This window comes from Aquarana catesbeiana, linkage group LG06, assembly GCF_042186555.1.
Source record: "Aquarana catesbeiana isolate 2022-GZ linkage group LG06, ASM4218655v1, whole genome shotgun sequence".
NCBI lineage: Eukaryota > Metazoa > Chordata > Amphibia > Anura > Ranidae > Aquarana > Aquarana catesbeiana.
Window position 1 is genome coordinate 398,922,417 of NC_133329.1, and position 21,973 is coordinate 398,944,389.

Consider the following 21,973-nt stretch of genomic DNA (forward strand, 5'->3'; position numbering starts at 1 on the left):
CCTATCCTGACCTAAATCAATCATTTATTATGGTTGTAACTACTTCTACCAATATTTAATTCTAATTGTTTTCTGTTGTGAACATTAGTGTACTGGGTGGTCGTATGCCCGTAGGCATTCGACTCATTAAATATAGTTGTTTTATCCTAGGGTCCTTGCTCCCCCCTATTGGTATTGGTCGTTACCATCATACAGCAGCATTTCTTGGGTCTTTAGTTTGGGTGCATCAGCGAGGGGCTTTTCCCGCTCATCATTTTCTAACAACATTCACCCCTCTTTTCTGGAGGACTGACATATCCTTAGATCTGCACCAATCGTGACCCCCCATGTACCAGCCGTATGTGTTTCTACGCTCGACCATAAACCTGGCAGTTTCTATTTCCTTCTTGTATTTTGTCCACTTGACTGGTACGTTTGTTTTTACTCGGACTCAACGATGCTCATTCCTGTAAACCATGAATATGAATTTTATGTGTGATTTTATCTCATGGTAGAATACCAATATAACAGTACTACTTCATATGACATGCCCCTGAAGAAAGGACTCTCCACAGGTCCAGAAACGCGTTGGGATTAGTATTGAAGGATCTGCCTTTTTAGACTTACATCTGTTATCTGACTTTGTTTATGCTGTATATGTAAATCCTTTTTGGTGTTGTACGCACCTTATATTTTTATAATATTACATTTCTATACTTTTTTCATCAATTGTTGATTAGTTGCCTTAAAAGTCCCTTAGTATTCCTTGGGGGGGGATACTTTCTTTATAATTTTTGTTTTGCAAAGACGAGACATAACAAACAAAATACAAAGAGAAAATACATGTGTTACAAACTCTAGAAGGACACCCAAATGTACTCTCTTGACAGACACCCACACACCTCTTTTTAGGGCAAGGTAAAGAATGCTATCTGCAAGCTTTATATAACATAGGTTTGTGTGCTAATGAGGCAATTGAAAACACATTCACAGTCCATGAAACACACAAAATGCAAGTTCACCCAATGTAGAGACAGAACTTCAAAGTTGGTACACCTGATAAGGATGTCCTTGAATTACTAACCCAAAAAACACACTCTCTGAGCATGCCCGGAAAAATCCAAGTGCTGTTCACACACAAAAAGCAATAAAAAAAAAAACAAAGTCCCTGAGCATGCCCAGAACAACCCAAATGTAGCTAGCACAAAATAAGCCATCATCTAGCATGCTACAAAATTACAGATGAGACAAACACCCCCTCGGTCCAAGGGGGCAAACAAGGAGCCTAACATGGTCAAAAGTTATACAACAAATACCATTGCAGTCTATGGGAACTGACTTGTTAATTTTGCTAGTCCCCACTTGGCTGGCTTATATTCTAGTTATTGGCCTTAAAATGGGTATGGGGGCCCAGGTCCCACCCTGAGGGACATATATCAATGTCAATCCCAAAAACGAAACAAGGAGAAGTGCCTTTAAAAATGCAAAATTTCTTAAAAGCTAGAAACTTAGGGGAGGCTTACTCTGCCTGTAAAGTGTTGCATCTGTAGCATGTATCCAAATGCTGCTTCAAAGATGTACAGCTTTAGAGAAAACTTACAAATCTACATTGCAGCTGCAAGATTTTAACCCAAAACAAAAAATAGCCTGCCCCCCCAATACATAGAAGGCAATTTGGGTCTGTTAAGGCTTAAAATGAGAACCCCCACGTGAAAAATACCACCCCAAACTAAAAAATTATTGGGCCCCTCCTACACACTAGTAAAGGGGGTGGATGCTTGGGGGCAGGATGGGCTGGGGCACCCCAAAAGTCAACCACCTTGTTCCCATATTCAGGGGAACAAGGGCCTCTTCCACACAACCCTAGGCTGGAGTTGTTGGGGGCTGCAGACAGGGGGCTTTACGGAATGTGGAAAACCCCTTTAAAATAGTGGGTACAAGGTGCTTTGTGGTTGGTATTGGGCTGAGCCCAACATGCCCCAAAGGCAGCCACCTATGTTGAGTGCATGTGGCCTTGTATGGTTCAGGAGGGGTTGGGCGATCGCTCTTCTCATCCCTTTCCTAGCTGGCCCTGTTGTATGCTCTAAAAAAGGATGTGGTTTGGATTGGTGAAGGCAGCTCACAGCCTTTAGAGAATAGAGTGGAGTGTGGAGTTCCCCTTTAAAAGCAAAAGTTAAACCATGGGAATCCAAGGGGTTAGAGGGGGGAGACAACAGCATTGGAGAATGGAGTGTGGAGTTCCCTTTTAAAAGCAAAAGCTAGTCCAAAGGTGCATGTCACATGTTGGCAACGTAAAATGCTAACATGACCTGTGTGCAAATCTCCTTAAAAAAATACATAAAGGTGAACCAGCGTAAAAAAATGTGTCAAGTTTAGAGGTGCTCCAGTTCGACCCATACAATTGCATGTACGTTGCTTAACACAGCTTTCGTAAATCACCCCCAGAGTGGCACTTAAAGAGGAAGTAAACCCTGATGGGTTATACTTCCTCTTTTGCTCCCAGGAAAGCCTGCAAATTAAAAGCATAATCGGCTAGTATACATCGCATACTAGCCGATTATGTCACACTTACCTGCAAACGAAGCCCGTGCTGTCCCCTGTGCAGGCCACATCCATCTTTGCCCCTCTTCCTTCCAGGGCCACGGACTCCGGCTTTGTGACTATCCGGAGCCGTGTAACATGCACGCGGGAGCCATCAGTCACGGCACACACTGGGGAAGAAACGGCATGGTGGTTCGTTTCTTCACAGCAGATGCACAGATGACGACATCAGTGCACTACAAATGAAATATTTCCTAAACGGCGCATGTTTAGGAGATATTTCCATTACCTATAGGTAAGCTTTATTCTAGGCTTACCTATAGTTACATAGGAGTTGAGGTCAAAAAAAGACACAAGTCCAACCTATGTGTGTGATTATATGTCAGTATTACATTGTATATCCCTGTATGTTGCGGTCGTGCAGGTGCTTATCTAATAGTTTCTTGAAACTATCGGTGCCCTCCCGCTGAGACCACAGCCTGTGGAAGGGAATTCCACATCCTTGCCGCTCTTACAATAAAGAACTCTCTACGTAGTTTAAGGTTAAACCTCTTTTCTTCTGATTTTAATGAGTGGCCACGAGTCTTGTTAAACTCCCTTCTGTGAAAAAGTTTAATCCTTATTGTGGGGTCACCAGTACGGTATTTGTATATTGAAATCATATCCCCTCTCAAGTGTCTCTTCTCCAGAGAGAATAAGTTCAGTGCTCGCAACCTTTCCTCATAACTAATATCCTATAGAAAAAAGTAGGATAAAAGGGTTTACAACCACTTTAAGTGTGAAGTGGAAGGAAAATGGTGAATGATTTTCAACATTTTTTACAAATAAATATGTGAAAAGTGTGGCGTGGATTTGCATTCAGCAATACTTTGTAGAACCGCCTTTCACTGCAATTATAGCTGCAAGTCTTTTTGGGGATGTCTCTACCAGCTTTGCACATCTAGAGAGGGACATTTTTGCCCATTCTTCTTTGCAAAATATCTCAAGCTCTGTCAGATTGGATGGAGAGCGTCTGTGAACAGCAATTTTCAAGTCTTGTCACAGATTCTCAATTGGATTTAGGTCTGGACTGTGACTGGGCCATTCTAACACATGGTAATGCTTTGATCTAAACCATTCCATTGTAGCTCTGGCTGTATGTTTAGGGTCGTTGTCCTGCTGGAAGGTGAACCTCCGCCCCAGTCTCAAGTCTTTTGCAGACTCTAACAGGTTTTCTTCTAAGATTGCCCTGTATTTGGTTCCATCTTCCCATCAACTCTGACCAGCTTCCCTGTCCCTGCTGAAGAAAAGCATCCCCACAACATGATGCTGCCACCACCATGTTTCACGGTGGGGATGGTGTGTTCAGGGTGATGTGCAGTGTTAGTTTTCCGCCACACATAGCGCTTTGCTTTTAGGCCAAAAAATTCAATTTTGGTCTTATCTGACCAGAGCTTTTTCCACATATTTGCTGTGCCCCACACATGGCTTCTCGCAAACTGCAAATAGGACTTCTTATGGTTTTCTTTCAACAATGGCTTTCTTCTTGCCACTCTTCCATAAAGGTCAGATTTGTGGAGAACATGACTAATAGTTGTCCTGTGGACAGATTCTCCCACCTGAGCTGTGGATCTCTGCAGCTCCCCCAGAGTTACCATGGACCTCTTGGCTGGTTTTCTGATGAATGCTCTCCTTGCCCGGCCTGTCAGTTTAGGTGGACGGCCATGTCTTGGTAGGTTTGCAGTTGTGAGATACTCTTTCCATTTTCGGATGATGGATTGAACAGAGCTCCATAAGATGTTCAAAGCTTGGGATATTTTTTTATAACCTAACCCTGCTTTAAACTTCTCCACAACTTTATCCCTGACCTGTCTGGTGTGTTCCTTGGCCTTCATGATGCAGTTTTGTTTGTTTGTTCACTAAGGTTCTCTAACAAACGTCTGAGGGCTTCACAGACCAGCTGTATTTATACTGAGATTAAATTACTAATTAGGTGACTTCTGAAGGCAATTGTTTCCACTAGATTTTAGATAGGGGTGTCAGAGTAAAGAGGGCTGAATACAAAAGCCTCCCACACTTTTCACATATTTATTTGGAAGAAATTTGGAAAACCATTTATCATTTTCCTTCCACTTCACAATTATGTGCCACTTTGAGTTGGTCTATCACATAAAATCCCAATAAAATACATTTACGTTTTTGGTTGTAACATGACAAACTGTGAAAAATTTCAAGGGGTATGAATCCTTTTTAAGGCACTGTAAATTCAGTTCCTCTAATCTTTCCTCATAGCTGAGCTCCTCCATGCCTCTTATCAGTTTGGTTGCCCTTCTCTTCACTTTCTCCAGTTCCCCCGATATCCTTTTTTGAGAACTGGAGCCTAAAAATGAATGGAATATTCCAGATGAGGTCTTACTAATGATTTGTACAGAGATAAAATGATATCTCTCTCTCTGGAGTCCATACCTCTCCTAATACAAGAAAGGACTTTGCTCGCTTTGGAAACCGCAGCTTGGCATTGCATGCTATTATTAAGCTTATGATCTACCAAAACACCCAGATCCTTCTCCACTATGGATTCCTCCAGTTGTACTCCCCCTAGTATGTATGATGCACATTCTTAGCCCCCAAATGCATAACTTTACATTTATCAACATTTAACCTCAGTTGCCACATAGTTGCCCAATTAAACAGTGCACTGAGGTCGGCTTGTAAGTTGGAGACATATTGTAAGGACTTTAATATCCAAATTGACTTGGGTACAATCAGCCTGCCCATACATGGATCAAATCCAGGATTATAGAGGCGACTTTGGGTCATGCCTGCACAATGTGTATCCACCAGTAGTGCATATGACAGGGTGAGAACTCAGGCGTGCAATCGGGAGACAGTTGGGTTAAACAATCAGGAAACACTTGAACAAGAACAAGCCTGACACAATCTCAAAGTATTAAAGGAAGCTAGAGATTTAAAAAAGAATAAAAGTAACATTAACATGTTAAGGCTTAAATGGGACTTTGCTGATTGGATTTAGATCTACTTTTACAGGTTTTGCAGAATATTATTGAAGAAATTTAACGTACCCAACTTGCTGTCTGTTTTCTAGAGTTACTTTCTGTCCTAAAACTGCCCTGGTTCATAGGCTGAAATGGTTGCTTCTGTAGGTGACTGGTACACTATATCTCAAGCAAAAAATATTTGGCATTTATGTTGCATAGCAGGCTTCTCCCAGTACCTACTGGTATTGCGTTCTTCACGAACCCTCAAACACAATGTTGCAAACACAAGCCAAGCTATGGGATCATGGTCTCTGGCTACCTACTAAGCCTCACTATTGGTCAGTGGGACAACTCATCACTTTAAGGGGCCAATGGTGATACACAGGACTGAGGAAGAGGCGGGCTATTGCCCATGGCCCAGATAGTTTGGTAACTATATTTTTTGAGGGGGTTCTGTGGTGGCTCTAGAACAGTTGCCTCCAAACTGTGGACCGCCAGCTGGACGTGACCCTTTTTTTTGCATTTATCTCAGCCTTGAGGTCTATTCTTCCCACTCATAAAAAGCCCTATTCTCTTTACTGATGCCAATGATGAGGCACCATACCTTCCACTGACACCAAGAGTGGACCAGATTCCTCCCACTCCCACTATTCAATGAGGTGGCATTATTACTCCCACTTATTTCAATGATGGGGCACTAGTCCTTCCATTGACACGAAAAATGGGCCATAATTCTTTTCACTGATATAAACAATGGAAAACTATTCCTTCCACTGACACCAATCATGAGACACTATTCTTCCCACTGATACCAATGATGGAACTCTATTCCTTCCACTGACACCCAACGATGGGACACTATTCCTCCCACTTACACCAGCAATGGGGCACTATTTCTTCCACCGACATCAATTATAGGGCACTATTCCTTCCCCTGACACCAATAATGGGGCACTATTCCTTCCATTGACACCAACAATGGGACATAATTCTTTTCACTGATATAAACAATGGAAAACTATTCCTTCCACTGACACCAATGATGAGACACTATTCCTCCCACTGATGCCAATGATGGAACACTATTCCTCCCCCTCACACCAACGATGCGGCGCTATTCCTTCTGCCAACATCAATGATAGGGCACTAGTCTTTCCCCTGACACCAACAACAGAGAACTATTCCTTTTCCTGCTGACCAAAGGCACTATGTATTTTATTTAATCGCACCAACTCTAGTGCCCCGTACACACGGTCGGACTTTGTTCGGACATTCCGACAACAAAATCCTAGAATTTTTTCCGACGGATATTGGCTCAAACTTGTCTTGCATACACACGGTCACACAAAGTTGTCGGAAAATCCGATCGTACTAAACGCGGTGACGTTAAACACGTACGTCGGGACTATAAACGGGGCAGTGGCCAATAGCTTTCATCTCTTTATTTATTCTGAGCATGCGTGGCACTTTGTCCGTCGGATTTGTGTACACACGATCGGAATTTCCGACAACGGATTTTGTTGTCGGAAAATTTTATATCCTGCTCTCAAACTTTGTGTGTCGGAAAATCCGATGGAAAATGTGTGATGGAGCCCACACACGGTCGGAATTTCTGACAACAAGGTCCTATCACACATTTTCCGTCGGAAAATCCGACCGTGTGTACGGGGCATAGGACATTTTCTATTCCCAGTGGTCACAGTCTACCCCCCTTAAATCTGAAGGACAGTAAGCCCCTTTGTTTAGAAAGTTTGAAGTCCCCTGCTGTAGAAGGAGGAGTGGATGACATGTGCTATGCAATGTGATTCTTTACTAACAATTTTGTTTTCACATTGTCCTTTTAAATTCATGTTTTTATAGAGCAGAACATTGTCTCAATGCCTTATTGTAAGGGCTGTTACATTCAAATCATTTTTTGCAGCTGCTTTTCACCTCCATCTCTCATTCTGCTCTGTCCCAATCTCCACACACCAAATCAATACCCAATTTTAAGTACTGAAAAGGAGAAGGAATACAAAAAGGCTTAGTCCATTCATCCCGCTGAGTCCATTCAGGGACTCAGCTCCCTTTGTTTGCCATATTCGGATTACAATACTCTTCTGCAATGGTTGTATACACTGAATTTTTGCTTTTTATGAGCTTATTGTAAAACATATCAGCGAATTGCGTGTATATAAATGTGTGAAGGTACACCAAATGTTTGCAGCAGTCCTAATTTTTTGCTTATGGTTGACATTGGTTTCAATAAAAAAAAACCTGTAAATTAAAAAATGAGTATGTTACTCTGAGCAGCCAGTGATATTCTGCATTTTATGTTCCTAAGGCAGATTAGAAGATAAAATGGAGCATGTACTGTTAAGGGCAGGATCAACAGCTCTTGTTTAAGACACTTTTATACAGGAAGCCCCACAATGTATACGATTCATGCACTAATTTGGTGTTTGGTGAAGAATTTTGCTGTGAATTGTCTGACTCTTTGTTTAGTGTTACTTCACTTTTTAGACAAAATTGACATTGTATACTATGTGTGGAATCTCCTGGTTATGTGGCTAGTGTATGATGATCAGTGGGATGAACATATTATAATGTCATTGCTATGGAGTCCTCCTGTGATAGTTCTCTCTGTCATTTGATGGCAGCTGGAAGATGAAGTACTACTTTCCTTTTCCTTTCCTTTCTCCTACTATCTTTCCATTTCCTCTTCCTTTTTCCTTTAATTTCCTCTTTCTTTTCCTTTTCCATTTCTTCCTTCCTCCCTCAAACCCCCTATTTATTCCTTCACCCCCCCCCCCCCCATCATTGTTCTCTCTCTCCTTCCTCACTTTGCTCCTTCCTTCCTTCCCTTGTTCCCTTTGTTCCACATTCAATATTTCCTTCCTCTCTTACTCCTTTATTTCCTCTTTCCCTCCTGCTTATGTTACCTACATTGAACCCTTTCTGCTTCATTCCTTAACTGTTCCTTCATTCTTCAATACGGTCTTCCTTCTTTATTCCCTTTCTTTCTCCTTCCTAAATTCCCTCCTTCCTTTGATTCCTACCTCAAATCCCTCCTTTCCTTCCTTCCCCGAACGATTCCTTGTTCATTCCTCCTTCATTCTCTTTCTCCTTTTTTACTTATTTCCCCCATTCCTTTTTTTCTACCCTCCTTTTTCTCTCATTCATTCCTTATTCCTTCCTTCTTTCCTACCTCATTTCCACCTTTCTTCCTTCTTCCCTCAAACCCTTCTATATGTATTCCTTCCTTCTATCCTTGTTTTTCCTTCCTTTCTTACTTTGCTCCTTCTTTACCCATTTTACACCCTTCCTTATTCCCTCCCTCCTTTCATTCTTTCCTTGTTCCCTTTGTTCCACATGATATATTTTTTTCCTTCCTTGCCCCTTCTTTATTTCCTCTTTCCCTAGTGCTTATGCTGCCTACCTCAAACCCTCCCTGCTTAATTCCTTGTTTGTTCCCTCATTCTTCACTACTGCCTTTCTTCTTCATTTCCTTTCTTTCTCCTTCCTTATAGCCTTCCCTCCTTTTCTTGTTCCTTTTGTTCCACATTAAACATTTTCTTACTTCCTTGCTTCTTCTTCATTTCCTCTTTCCCTCCTGTTTTTGTTGCCTACCTTGAACCCTTCCATCATCGTTCCTTCCTTGAACCCTTCCTTCTTCATTCTCTTTCTCGTTCCTTACTTATTTGCTCCATCCTTTTCTTATTTTGACCCTCCTTGTTCCCTCATTCATTCCCTATTCCTTCCATTCCTCATTTCCTCCTTTCTTTCTTCTTTTATTCATTTTCTTCCTTCTTCCCTTAAACCCTTCCATATTCATTCCTTCCGTACCGTTTTGTTCTCTCCCTCCTTCTCTACTTTGCTCCCTTGTTCCTGCTTTCCATTCTTGCTCATTCCCTCCCTCCCCTCCTTGTTTCCTTATTCCCTTTGTTCCACATTATATATTTCCTTCCTTCCTTGCTCCTTCTTCATTTCCTCTTTCCCTCCTGCTTTTGTTGCTTACCTTGAACCCTTCCCATTTCTTTCCTTCCTTTAACCCTTCCTTGTTCATTCCTTCTTCATTCTCTTACACATTCCCTACTTTTTCCTTCATTCTTGCCTTCTTTTTCTTTTACCCTCCTTGATCCCTCATTCATTCTCCATTCCATCCTTCTTTCCTTCCATATTTCCTCCTCTCTTCCTTCCTCCCTCAAACCCTTCCATATTCATTCCTTTCATCCTTGTTCTCTCCCTCCTTCCTTTCTTGATTGTTACTTCATTTTCTTTCTACCAGTTTCACTAACTTGGCTCCAGTGAAATTTGGCCTTGTATAGGTACTGCACACTGCCATTGCTCTTTGCCATCATTAATGAGTCTGATTATATTTAGCTGCAACTTTTGCTATTGCTCTATGTTTTAATCACCCCTCTTTGTGTGTGATTGTTTGCAGGATTGATCATCCACGAAGGACCTTCTGTTTATAGGATATTTAAACGATGGCAGGCCGTCAACCAACAGTGGAAGGTACTCAATTACGACAAATCGAAAGACTTGGAGGACCAGAAACTGGGGACGGGTCAGCGGCCCAGCCAACGCAATTCTTCCCAAACCAATAATTCAACCACCACCCCAGCTGGTACAGCCAATAACTCCACCCCTGTCGACAGTGGTAACCATAGTAATGGCCATGCGGGAACCCTGTCGGACCATCACTGTGCGTACACCCTATTTCACATCCTCAGCCATCTTAGACCGCATGAACAGAGAAGCCAAACTAACGCCAACAGAGAGTTTGTCATGAGAGTAACCACAGTCTGAGATTAATCCGGAGGCCTTATCTGGCAAATGCGTGCCTTTCTTTCACAACAAGAATACTAGGCCTCAGCTGGGCCTTCTCAAAGACAGAAGGTGACAAAGAGCTCGAGGAAGGTGATGTGCTGGTCCGATCCAGTCCCTGGTCCTTTTTTTTTTTCCTTTTTATAAGTGCAATACTGACTGTATCCTGAGCAGGGACGCTCGAGCATGACCATTGCACCAATCCAGTCTCAAAGGTCTCGCCATCACCAAATCCTCCAAAAACAAAGGAAGATCAAAATGGTGGCCGTGCCACGTTGTTGGTTTCTGTTTTGCAGGCTCAGCAGTTCCACACAAGCACAAAGGGGAATTTACGAAGTGTTTTCATTAAAAAAGAGACTTCAGGTTCTGAGTTTGTCTGTCTTCATTTTTGTTTAATCTTTTTTACTCAAACATTTTTCACACAAAGGGATGTTCAAGTGAAAAGGAAAAATGGTGGCATAAGATTCCATTTCACAACATAACTTTGTAAGATGAAGTATCCCAACAGTGAGAAGTAATATGGCATAAAAGATCATGGATACAGAAAAATACCAATATATCCGAATTACTCAATGAATGTATGTGTAGAATATGACTGGGTAGACTCTTAATGCTGACGTCAAGTAAAAAAAAAAAAATACAGAAGGGTATAGCAAAGAAAACAAAAAAAAGAACAAATATATAGCAAAAGGAAGAGGATCCAGTATAAGGAAAGGAAAGAAAAGAAAGGAGTAGAAATAAGACTAGGAGGTGCAAATAAAGAGAGGGAGAGGGAGAGAAGAGTGTGGTGCTACCCCCGCTGGAGCTACTGGTGGCTTGGCCCCATTTCCAGCTCAGTTCACATACAGCCAGGCACACAGAATTTTCTGCATGCTTCCTCAAATGATCAATCTAGGGCAGTGGTCTCCAAACTGCAGCATAGGGGCCGGATGCCACCTTTTTCTTGCTTTTATCTAGCCTTTGGGGATCTATTTCGTTCACTGGCCCTAATGAAGGGCACAATTTTCTCTCAAGGACACAACCAATGGGGCACAGTTCTGCTCAAAGACACCAATTAAGGGCACAATTTCTACCAATGACATCAATGATGGGGCACATTTCCTACCAATGATGGGGCACAATTCCTCTCAATGACACCAATTAAGGGCACAATTCCTCCCAATGACACCAATTAAGGGCACAATTCCTCCCAATGACACCAATTAAGGGCACACTTCCTCCCAATGACACCAATGAAGGGGGATTTTTTACTCCCACTGATGCTAGTACATTTTGTACTCCTGATGGCCACAGTCCGGCCCCCTGTACTGAAGGACAGTAAACTGACCCTTTGTTTAAAATGTTTGAAGACCCCTGATTTTGGACTCTTTTCGTTTTTTTTTATTGAAACAGTAACTTGGATAGCGATGGGGGAACATGGGAAACCTGACTTGTAGAGCTGTACAGCTTGAGGACTGGTGACTTCTGGCTTTTCTGTACAAAATACAGGCTATATTGTACAACCTGTGGCTGCACTGTACTCTATTGGCTGTCTTGTACAACTCCAAGCTGTACTGGGCACATTTCTAGCAGTATTGCATGCTCCTGGCTGCACTTTACTTGCTTAGGAGACCAGACAACCCAACAGCCACTTCTCTCCTAAAGGAGGGGGAGGTCAGTTACTCAGTCCCAGAATGGTTGTCTTCCTCCCACCAATTTCCATCTGTCTCCACTCAGTCTCTGGACAAGGTTCTCTTTGATGGGCCCTCAGCTAAGCCTATGATGGGACCTCAGTTTCTCCATTTGGCTCTTCTAGCTCCCTCTCTCTCTGCGCTAGGGGCAGAGACCATGCGCAGGGGTCTCCTCCTGCAGGACTGGACCCAGGAACTCTCCCTCTGCTGCCAGACCTCAGACTACTTATGGGCTCTCCCTCCGCATTCTGGGCACACCTCCCCAGGGATTGGCCTGAGTTCTATAAATATTCAGACTGCCTGTCCTGTTCTCCCTCCCACTATACTTCTAGAAGCCACTATAAGACAGGTGGGAAGTAGCAGAACAGCAGCCTGTGAGCTAAGCTAAATTTACCTAGCAGGCCACTCTAAACTAGAAGGGTGCTACAATAGGAAAAGGAAGAGAAACACCGGGGAAGGGAGGAGAGTTAGGAGATGACTGCTCAGGGCCCCACCATAAAAAGGTACACTAAATACATCAGGCACCCGATCCTAAGAAGATCCTTGAACTCTTGTGATTCTTTGCAGGAAAACCATGTTCTACTGCAGCCTTTCTCGATAAGGGGGTCCATGGAACCCTTGGGTTCCTCCAGAGGTTTCCAGGGGTTTATTAAGCAATGGGCAATTCCTGTCTCTCAGATAAGTAACTACTGACACCAATGATCTCTTCAGCCATCTGTAAGGGGGATTATTCCCAATGACCACAAATGTAAGGAGCATTCTTACCAATGACCATCACACTAATGTACTGTGAGCTGTATATATAGTAATCATTAGTAGGGCTTCCCTAAATCTGGAAAGCTATTTTAAGGGTTCCTCCATGTTAAAAAGGTTCTACTGCAACGCTCATGTGTTCCATTTCTTGATTCAAGAGTGGCTCCATGTGTGCAATGTGATCCATTTCAGTGAACCATTCTAGGAAAGCGGGAGCGAGCAGTGAACACCAATGGCGAAGAATAACCATACGAGCCGTGGTAAAAAAAAAATGTCATAACATGATGCCTAGCTATTTATTTTTTGGAGCCAGGAAGAGCCCCCCCCCCTTCCAATGTTTCCAGATTCTCATCAGGGATCACGCCACCTCATCCGTCTCTTAATGTCAGGACTGCAGAGGGAAGGCGCGCTTTTAACGTTGAGCAGGCGTGAATCTCCATTACCCTCACTATTCATTAGAAGAGTCTTTGGCGCTTGTTGCTTCATCTTGCCTTTAACATTCTTTAGCTTCATTGACCCCGGGCGATAATTATTCACCCCGATCACTATTAGCGTAACACATTACCGCCGGGGTCTAGCGCAGTCAATTTTCTACGCCGTTTGACAAAGGCACTGAATAAACAAAATTAGCATTGTTAGTAATGATGGAGGGAAGGAAGGGGGGGGGGGGGGGGGGGGGGGTTGGGGATTTTATCTACTGCTTGGGGCAAGGAACAAGGCAACAAAGAGTTAAACAAGAATGAATATGCACAAAAGGAGCAGAAATAATAAGTAAAACGATAAAATTATTTATTTCTCCTGGTGATTACTAGATGCTGTTCAGTCTGTAGGCACGCAATGTTTTGGCGCCCAAAGTAACACCTGGAATATTAATAATAGTAACAACTACAAGGATTATTAACCATTACAGCGTATCTAAAACCAGAAATGTCTTCATTCGTTTTAGACCAGAAATGTTGAAAAAACACACTTAGCTTCTTTCTGGCGAATCCAGTAGCTGAAGATGAAGCAGAAGGAAGAGCAGAAATAGCAGGCCTGCAAGCCTTCCTTCCCCGGCCATGTAGTAAGTGGCTGATATGGAGAGGCATTCCCAGCAGGTTATATGTCCATCTGTCCCGCTCAGGGGCCCCTGCACACAGGCGGATGATTAGGGAACTTTCCTTGCATCATAATCTGAGCTGGATACCCCTCAGTGACTGTCCTGACCCACCACTACACTGTCTGCCCTGCCACTACATACTGCCATATCTTGCCACTGCATGCTGCTCACTGACCACCCTACCACTTCATACTGCTCTCTGACTGCCCTACCACTACATACTGCTCACTGACCATGCTAATACTACATAGTGCTCACTGACTGCCCTACCACTACATACTGCTCACTGACCATGCTACCACTACATACTGCTCACTGACTGCCCTACCACTACATACTGCTCACTGACCATGCTACCACTACATAGTGCTCACTGACTGCCCTACCACTACATACTGCTCACTGACTGCCCTACCACTACATACTGCTCATTGACCATGCTACCACTACATACTGCCATACCCTGTCACTTGAACAAATGTGTGCCACCGGCGCAAGCTATTAGATAAATAAGGAATGAGTTGCTGCAATCAAAAAACTACACCACTGGGTGAGAAAATAAAAAATTATATAAATGTGTTGAAAGCGTTACTCTATATCACACCACTCTATTATATTCCAAATTTACACAATCATTAAATCCCCACAATCATTAAACTGAGTACTAATAAAACAGTTTTTACATATTGCGCTATGATTGCTGTCTGTTTCTCATGAGGAGGATATGGACTATATATAACATATTGGGGTCAGCATTATTACGGAGTATGAGGAGTGGTTATCCCTTATAAATGAACCAAAGGCGCAGTTTAACCGGCATCCGGTGAGTGGCCAATCCAGGTGGTGGTATTCTTGGCACTAAAGTGGTGAAGGGGTCACGAAGATTCACGGATGTATATACTGCAGAGATTTTGACAACTATTGCACATTGCACTTTTGTACACGATTATGGACATTTAGTTTGATTATATATGTCATACACAAAAATATTTTATATATAATTTATGTAAAGTACACCCTAATAGGGTGAGTAATTTGAGTAATATTGTATGCAGTATAAGATTTGGGGGGATTTAATGATTGTGTAAATTTGGAATATAATAGAGTGGTGTGATATAGAGTAGCGCATTCAACACATTTATATAATTTTTCATACCCTGTCACTGCATGCTGCTCACTGACTGCCCTACCTTTACATACTGCTCACTGACTACCCTACCACTACATACTGCTCACTGACTGCCCTATCTCTACACACTGCTCATTGATTGCCCTACCACTACATACTGCTCACGGAAAACCCTACCTCTACATACTACTCATTGATTGCCCTACCACTACATACTGTTCACTGGTTACCCTACCACTACATAGTACTCACTGACTGCCCTACCATTACATACTACTCACTGACTACCCTACCACTACATACTAATCAATGACTGCCCTACCACTACATACTACTCACTTTCTGCCGTGCCACTAAATACTGCTGTATCCTGACACTACATACTGCTCATTGACCCTCCTGCCACTACATACTGCTTACCTCTAAATATTACTCACTGAACACCCTACCACTACATACTGCTCACTGACTACCCTACCTCTACATACTACTCATTGACTGCCCTACCGCTACATACCACTCACTGTCTGCGCTGTCATTACATACTGATCATTGTCTGCCCTACCACTACATACTGTTACTGAATGACCTCCTACTACTAAATGCTCACACTGTCTGCCCTGCCACAACATACCGCCATACCTTGCCACTGCATGCTGCTCACTGACCGTCCTGCCACAACATACTGCTCACTGACTGCTCTGCCACTACATACTGCTCACTGACCACCCTATCACTACATACTGCTCTCTGTCTGCCCTACCACTAAATACTGCTCACTGACCACCCTACCACTACATACTGCTCACTGACTGTCCTACCACTACATACTGCTCACTGAGTGCCCTACCTCTACATACTGCTCTCTGACTGCCCTGCCACTACATACTGCTTACTGTCTGCCCTACCTCTACCTGCTTACTGATTGCCCTACCGCTATATACTTCTTACTGACCACCCTACCACTACATACTGCTCACTGACTGCCCTACCACTGCATACTGCTCACTGACTACCTTACGTCTACATACTACTCACTGAACACCCTACCACTACATACTGCTCACTGACTGCCCTACCTCTACATACTGCTCACTGATTGCCCTACCTCTACATACTGCTTGCTAGCTACCCTACCTCTACATACTATTTACTGACTGCCCTACTAGTACATACTGCTCACTGACTACCCTTCCTCTACATACTACTCACTGTCTGCCCTGCCACTAAATACTATTCACTGTCTGCTCTGTCAATAAATACTGCCCTATCCTGACACTACATACTGCTCTTTGACCCTCTTGCCACTACATACTGCTCACTGACTGCCCTACCACTACATACTGCTCACTGACCCCTGCCACTACATATTGCTCACTGGCTGCCCAACCACTACATACTTCTCACTGACCACCCTGCCACTACATACTGCTCACTGACTGCCCTGCCCTGACACTACATACTGCTCACATTTTGCTCACTGACTACCCTACCACTACATACTGCTCACTGACTGCCCTATCATTACATACTGTTCAGTGACCACCCTGCCACTACATACGGCTCACTGACCTTCATAACACTACATACTAATACCCACTGACTGCCCTACCTTGCCACTACATTCTGCCCACTGTCTGCCCTGTCACTAAATACTGCCCTGTCCTGACACTACATACTGCTCAGGAGTGGATTCCCTTGATTAAATAGGTATAGAGAAATTTTGGGTTTTTTAAGGCGCAAGTAAGGTACAGTGATCTCCGGATAATATAAAAATTATTTTATTTAAACACAAATAAAAAATTGTCTAAAAACAATTGTGGCAAGTACATGAAACACATTTTTTTATGGGTACATCACTTTAGATTCCCAACATGTTTTGCCCACATCCTGGGCTTCCTCAGGGATGGCTGTCAATTTGGGGTACAAGTCTTCTATTAAAAAAGAATATATAACTGTCATATCAAAACTCATAATTATATAAGAAAATGTATACATTTATTTAAACAGTGAGAGTCAATTTTCCAAAAGATATGAGTATTAACATACATGCGCACATTTGGCCTGAGAACATCCTTACTCATCCCAGTCTCTTAAGGTAATGTATGCTACAATCAAAAACATTTTGGCTTCCATGATGGTTGCAGACCCCCTGAACTATTTTTTAAATGTAGCATGCATTACCTTAAGAGACCAGGGTGAGTAAGGATGTTCTAGGGCCGAATGTGCACATGTATGTTAATACTCATTTCTTTTGGAAAATTGACTCTCAATGTTTAAATAAATGTATACATTTTTTTTCTTATATAATTATGAGTTTTGATATGACTGTTATATATGTATCCCCTAAGGAAGCCCAGGATGTGGGCGAAACATGTTGGGAACTCCATCTAAAGTGCTGTATCCATAAAAGATGATGGCTCACTCATCGGGAAAGGAAAACTTTTTTTTCCTTTCGCGATGAGCGACAGGCAGTGCTGACAGCTGTCTGGTATGAATCCTGAGGGGGAACACCGCGCCAAAGTTTAAATGAAAAAAACGGCGTGGGCTCCCTCCCAGGGGCATACCAGGCCCTTAGGTCTGGTATGGATTGTAAGGGGAACCCCCTACACTGAAAAAGCATGCAGCCCGGCCGGCCAGGAAAGGGGGTGGAGATGAGCGAGTCTATGCACCGTGTGTTGACCCTGGGCCTGTCGGGCTGAGAGAAGCTATTACCGACACTGAAGTGCGGTACATCCCTAAAGTTAGCCTGGCGCTCTACACGGCAGGAGGCTACGAAGCGATTGGGCTGCTGTGTTTTAAGTGTTCAGGACTGGTTACCAATATCCGGCCCGGGATCACTTGCGTCAACTGCGTGGAATCGCTACCGGAGGTAGTCTCGCCAGCCTTATCGCCATGGGTGTTGCAAGTGGATCGGGGCAAGTGTCTTGCATTTGCTGCACCGCTACCCAGTGGTCGCTGCCGCGGTTCCTTTGCGTGCTGAGGTATCCACTACTATAACCGTGCTCACTACAACTGTATGTACCACAACCATGCCCACCACAATTATACCTACTGCAACCATGCCCACTACAAAGCCAGGTGCCTTAGTGACCTTCCGTGGCCGCGGTTGAGGTCGCCATGCCACCCAGGGAGAAAGCTGCTGAGCCTGGTAGGCCAGATGTGAATGAGAGCAGTGTGCCTATTGGAACAGTGAAACCCGTAGCCACAAAGGGAGCAGAGTCAGGAAAGTCTGCCACTGTATGTTTGAGGCATAACCTATTAAGTATTGATATAATGAGTGTATACTTCTTGGAAGAAGGTGTTACTCTCTAGAAAGTGGGGCCTCTTTCATACTGTTGATATTTCTGTGTACAGTTAATTTGCTAGGACTGTAGAGTATATTAAAAAGAAACTAATGTGTGTTTACTCTATACACTCTTGTCTTCCTCGGCTGAGAGTAGACAATGTTCTAAATAGGTATATACAGGGCTTTTTTTTCTCAAACAATAGGTGCTGGAACTCAGCCACGACCCTCTAAAACTGCTCCCCTACACACACCCTCCAAATCATATCAAATAGTGGGTGTGGTCAGTCAAATTTCATGAACAGTAGGAGGGTCTTAAAGGTCATTAAATACCAGGATTGCATTACACACAGAGTGCAGAGCTGTCACTTGTAAACACAGAAACCGGACTTTTGTGTTTACAAGTGATAGTGGTGGGCAGGGAGCAGAGGGTCTGAGCCAGAGGTGGTGGAACTGAGTTCCACCAAGTTCCCCCTGAAAAAAAGCCCTGGGTATATATGGATATGTGTTTCTTTAGTGTAATGTATAGCGATAATACTTGTCTTCTTTGGCTGAGGACAGACAATATTTCAAACGTATACATAAATGTTTGCTTTAGGATAGATATCACTATAATGGTAGATATAGTATAGTGTGTTGTAAAATCTATATATCCATTGCATCTTCCTTGGCTAGGGTGAGACAGTACTCTAATTTTGTACAGTAATGCTCATTTTCTATTAACATTGAATAGTCAACTGTTCATATGTGTTGTTTATACATTGCGTCTTCCTCGGCTGAGGAGAGACAGTACCTTAAATTGGTTCAATAACAATATTTTCTATTACTTATCGTATAGTATATTAGATAGTTAGACAGTTAGGATGTAATGTCATTATGTAATGTCAATGCTATATTGTATTTTTCACCTGTTTTCGTGTGGAATGCCACACGTATTTGTGACTCAGTTTATTCTTTCCTACACCTTTCCCTATCCACATTTTGCCAGGACATCTACTCTTATGCCCTGTACACACGGCCGGATTTTCTGACGGAAAATGTGTGATAGGACCTTGTTGTCGGAAATTCCGACTGTGTGTGGGCTCCATCACACATTTTCCATCGGAATTTCCGACACAAAGTTTGAGAGCTTGCTATAAAATTTTCCGACAAAAAAATCCGTTGTCGGAAATTCCGATCGTGTGTACACAAATCCGACACACAAATTGCCATGCATGCTCAGAATAAATTAAGAGATGAAAGCTATTGGCTACTGCCCCGTTTATAGTCCCGACGTACGTGTTTTACGTCACCGCGTTTTGAACGATCGGATTTTCCGACAACTTTGTGTGACCATGTGTATGCAAGACAAGTGTGATCCAACATCCGTCGGAAAAAATCCATGGATTTTGTTGTCGGAATGTCCGATCAATGTCCGACCGTGTGTACAGGGCATATGACTTGAGAGTATATGTTTTTTTGTAGACTCCGAAGACGTAGTCTCCTTGGCAGGGGGAGAATGTAGCACCCTCGTCCTAGAATAGGGCTACAGGTAAATTTAGTTATGCTGGATGGTAGTCAGCCTCGCTAATTTGTAGTGTTTAATGGTTCCAGTTGTGGCTTCTCCCTTTTTTCAGTAGGTGGCACTGTTGCCTTTCACAATAGTATGATGAGCTGCAGTACATTTAAGTTATGGATAAACATACTTTTCTCAGCCAATCAGATTCGCTGCTATGAATGCCGGGAGAAGCTATTGGGAAGAAGTCAGGTGATCGAAGTCTTCCTTCCCAGGGCTGCGGCCTGGGTGGATGTGTGTGAAACAGTTTCTGGCTGCTAGGCCTGAAGCCTGAGACCTATCCAGGTGGTCTCCTGGCTGCTAGACTTATCCGAGGCCTATCTGAGTGTTCAAGCTTCTGTTGAGAAAAGCCTGCTAAGGATCCGGGAACGATTCTGAGAGGGATGGAGTTATAAGGAAGCACCAGGCTATGAATGCTGGGAGAAGCTTTTTATTGGGAAGAAGTCAGGTGATCGAAGCCTTCCCACCCAGGGCTGCGGCCTGGGTGGTTGTGTGTGAACCAGTTTCTGGCTGCTAGGCCTGAAGCCTGAAGCCTATCCAGGTGGTCTCCCGGCTGCTAGGCCTATCCGAAGCCTATCCGAGTGTTCAAGTTTCTGTTGAGAAAAGCCTGCTAAGGATCCGGGAATGATTCTGAGAGGGATGGAGTTTTAAGGAAGCACCGGGGGTGACCTTTCATGAGCTGGAGGCTATGAAGTGGCTGGGAGGACTTCAAGAGAGAACTCATCCAAATGAATCTGTGTATGACACTGTAAGTAAAGTTAAGTTACTGGAGGAGACAGCCTATCCTACAAAGTACAGATGTGCTGGTTCAGCTTAAAGGCTGTTTTCCCTGTACTACTGTCTACCTTATCTCACCTATTTTTGTCTAAGGAATCTGCCAATCCGCCTGTTGCTGATCGTTACTAAGGGTGTCCTGTGCCCTATCCCCTCCGTCCCACATTTTTTCTGTTTGAAAAAAAAACTCTCTTCTCTAATTATTTATTTAGGCCGTTAAAGTCCCACCAGGGGGTTTTTGCCTTTCATTTCTTACATGCTGGGGGTGGGGAGGTGACCCAGCTATATTGCTCAGCTGCAAAAAAGTAAGGTCACCAACCTTGCTCTCAGGACTGGTTGGGTAGATGTGCAAATCTTTTGGCAGGTGAACTAACTTGCCATAGAATTCAACTGCATATGTTACACCGACTGTTACATATCTAGCTGTTTTCCTGAAGTTCAGCCTTTGCAACAAAGTATCTGTGGGAATTATTTTTAGATGTTAGGAACTATGGTGTCATCTTCTGCTGGAATTCTTCGGCGAAGGGAGAAATACAGGTCTGAGGATGTTTTATTCATGGAGGAGAGAAAAATTAGAGTTACCAAATATGTCTGCATTCCTCAACTTGAATCGAAGACTTCACTTGAGTTAACAAGCAGTCTGACGGAGAACTCTGGATGACCCTGTCTCCATCTGTTTGATATGGAGAATCAAGGGTTCCCGCTAAATGACTTATTTTTAGAATCCGCTTTAAGAAGAAAAGAAATACCCAGAATTCCTAAGTTAGGATTGCCTATTTTAGATTGTAAGCTCTAACGAGCAGGGCCCTCTGATTCCTCCTGTATTGAATTGTATCACAACTGTAGTGTTTGCCCTAACGTTGTAGAGCACTGTACAAACTCATGGCTCTATATAAATCCTGTATAACAATAATAATATAAATCCTGTATAACAGGGGTGTAAAAATTTCATTGCGGGCTGCATCAGCATTATGGTCACCCTAAGGGGGCCGGTTCTATCTGTAGCCCCTCACCATCAGAAGTCAAGAGTCCCCCACCCTCCCTTACATCGCAGTGCCTCCCCCTTACCATGTGCTGCTGGGAGAAGCTGGGAGCGGAGCTGGGAAGCAGAAATGGCAGAGTCTGGAGTAGGACCAGAAGAGGGCTGGACAGCGAAGCAAAGGATCTGGCAGAGGAGTTCTGTCCTCCTCTCTGCCGCCATCTGCTGAGACAAGGTGGGGGCAGAGATAAGGGAGGTGCAGGGGCCACATGAAATGGCCTGGAGGGCCAGATTCGGCCCACAGGCCTTGTCTTTGACACATGTGCTGTATAAGAATAATAATAAAGGGAGTCAGCCACCGCAGCAAAGAGCGCATGAAAATGCAGCAGGTAACTATGTAAGGTAACCAAGTGCTTCAGTG

The 21,973-nt window shown here is 43.4% G+C and overlaps 1 protein-coding gene across 1 annotated transcript in view; it reads left to right on the top strand.

The window, feature by feature from the left end:
* MARCHF4 (membrane associated ring-CH-type finger 4) overlaps positions 1–10,674 on the top strand; it is a 127,863-nt gene extending 117,189 nt beyond the window's left edge. Inside the window, exon 4 of the mRNA XM_073634407.1 lies at positions 9,922–10,674. Coding sequence (XP_073490508.1) covers positions 9,922–10,289 — 368 coding nt within the window. The 3' untranslated portion in view covers positions 10,290–10,674. The remainder of the gene's footprint in view (positions 1–9,921) is intronic.
* The last annotated feature ends 11,299 nt before the right edge of the window (positions 10,675–21,973 follow it).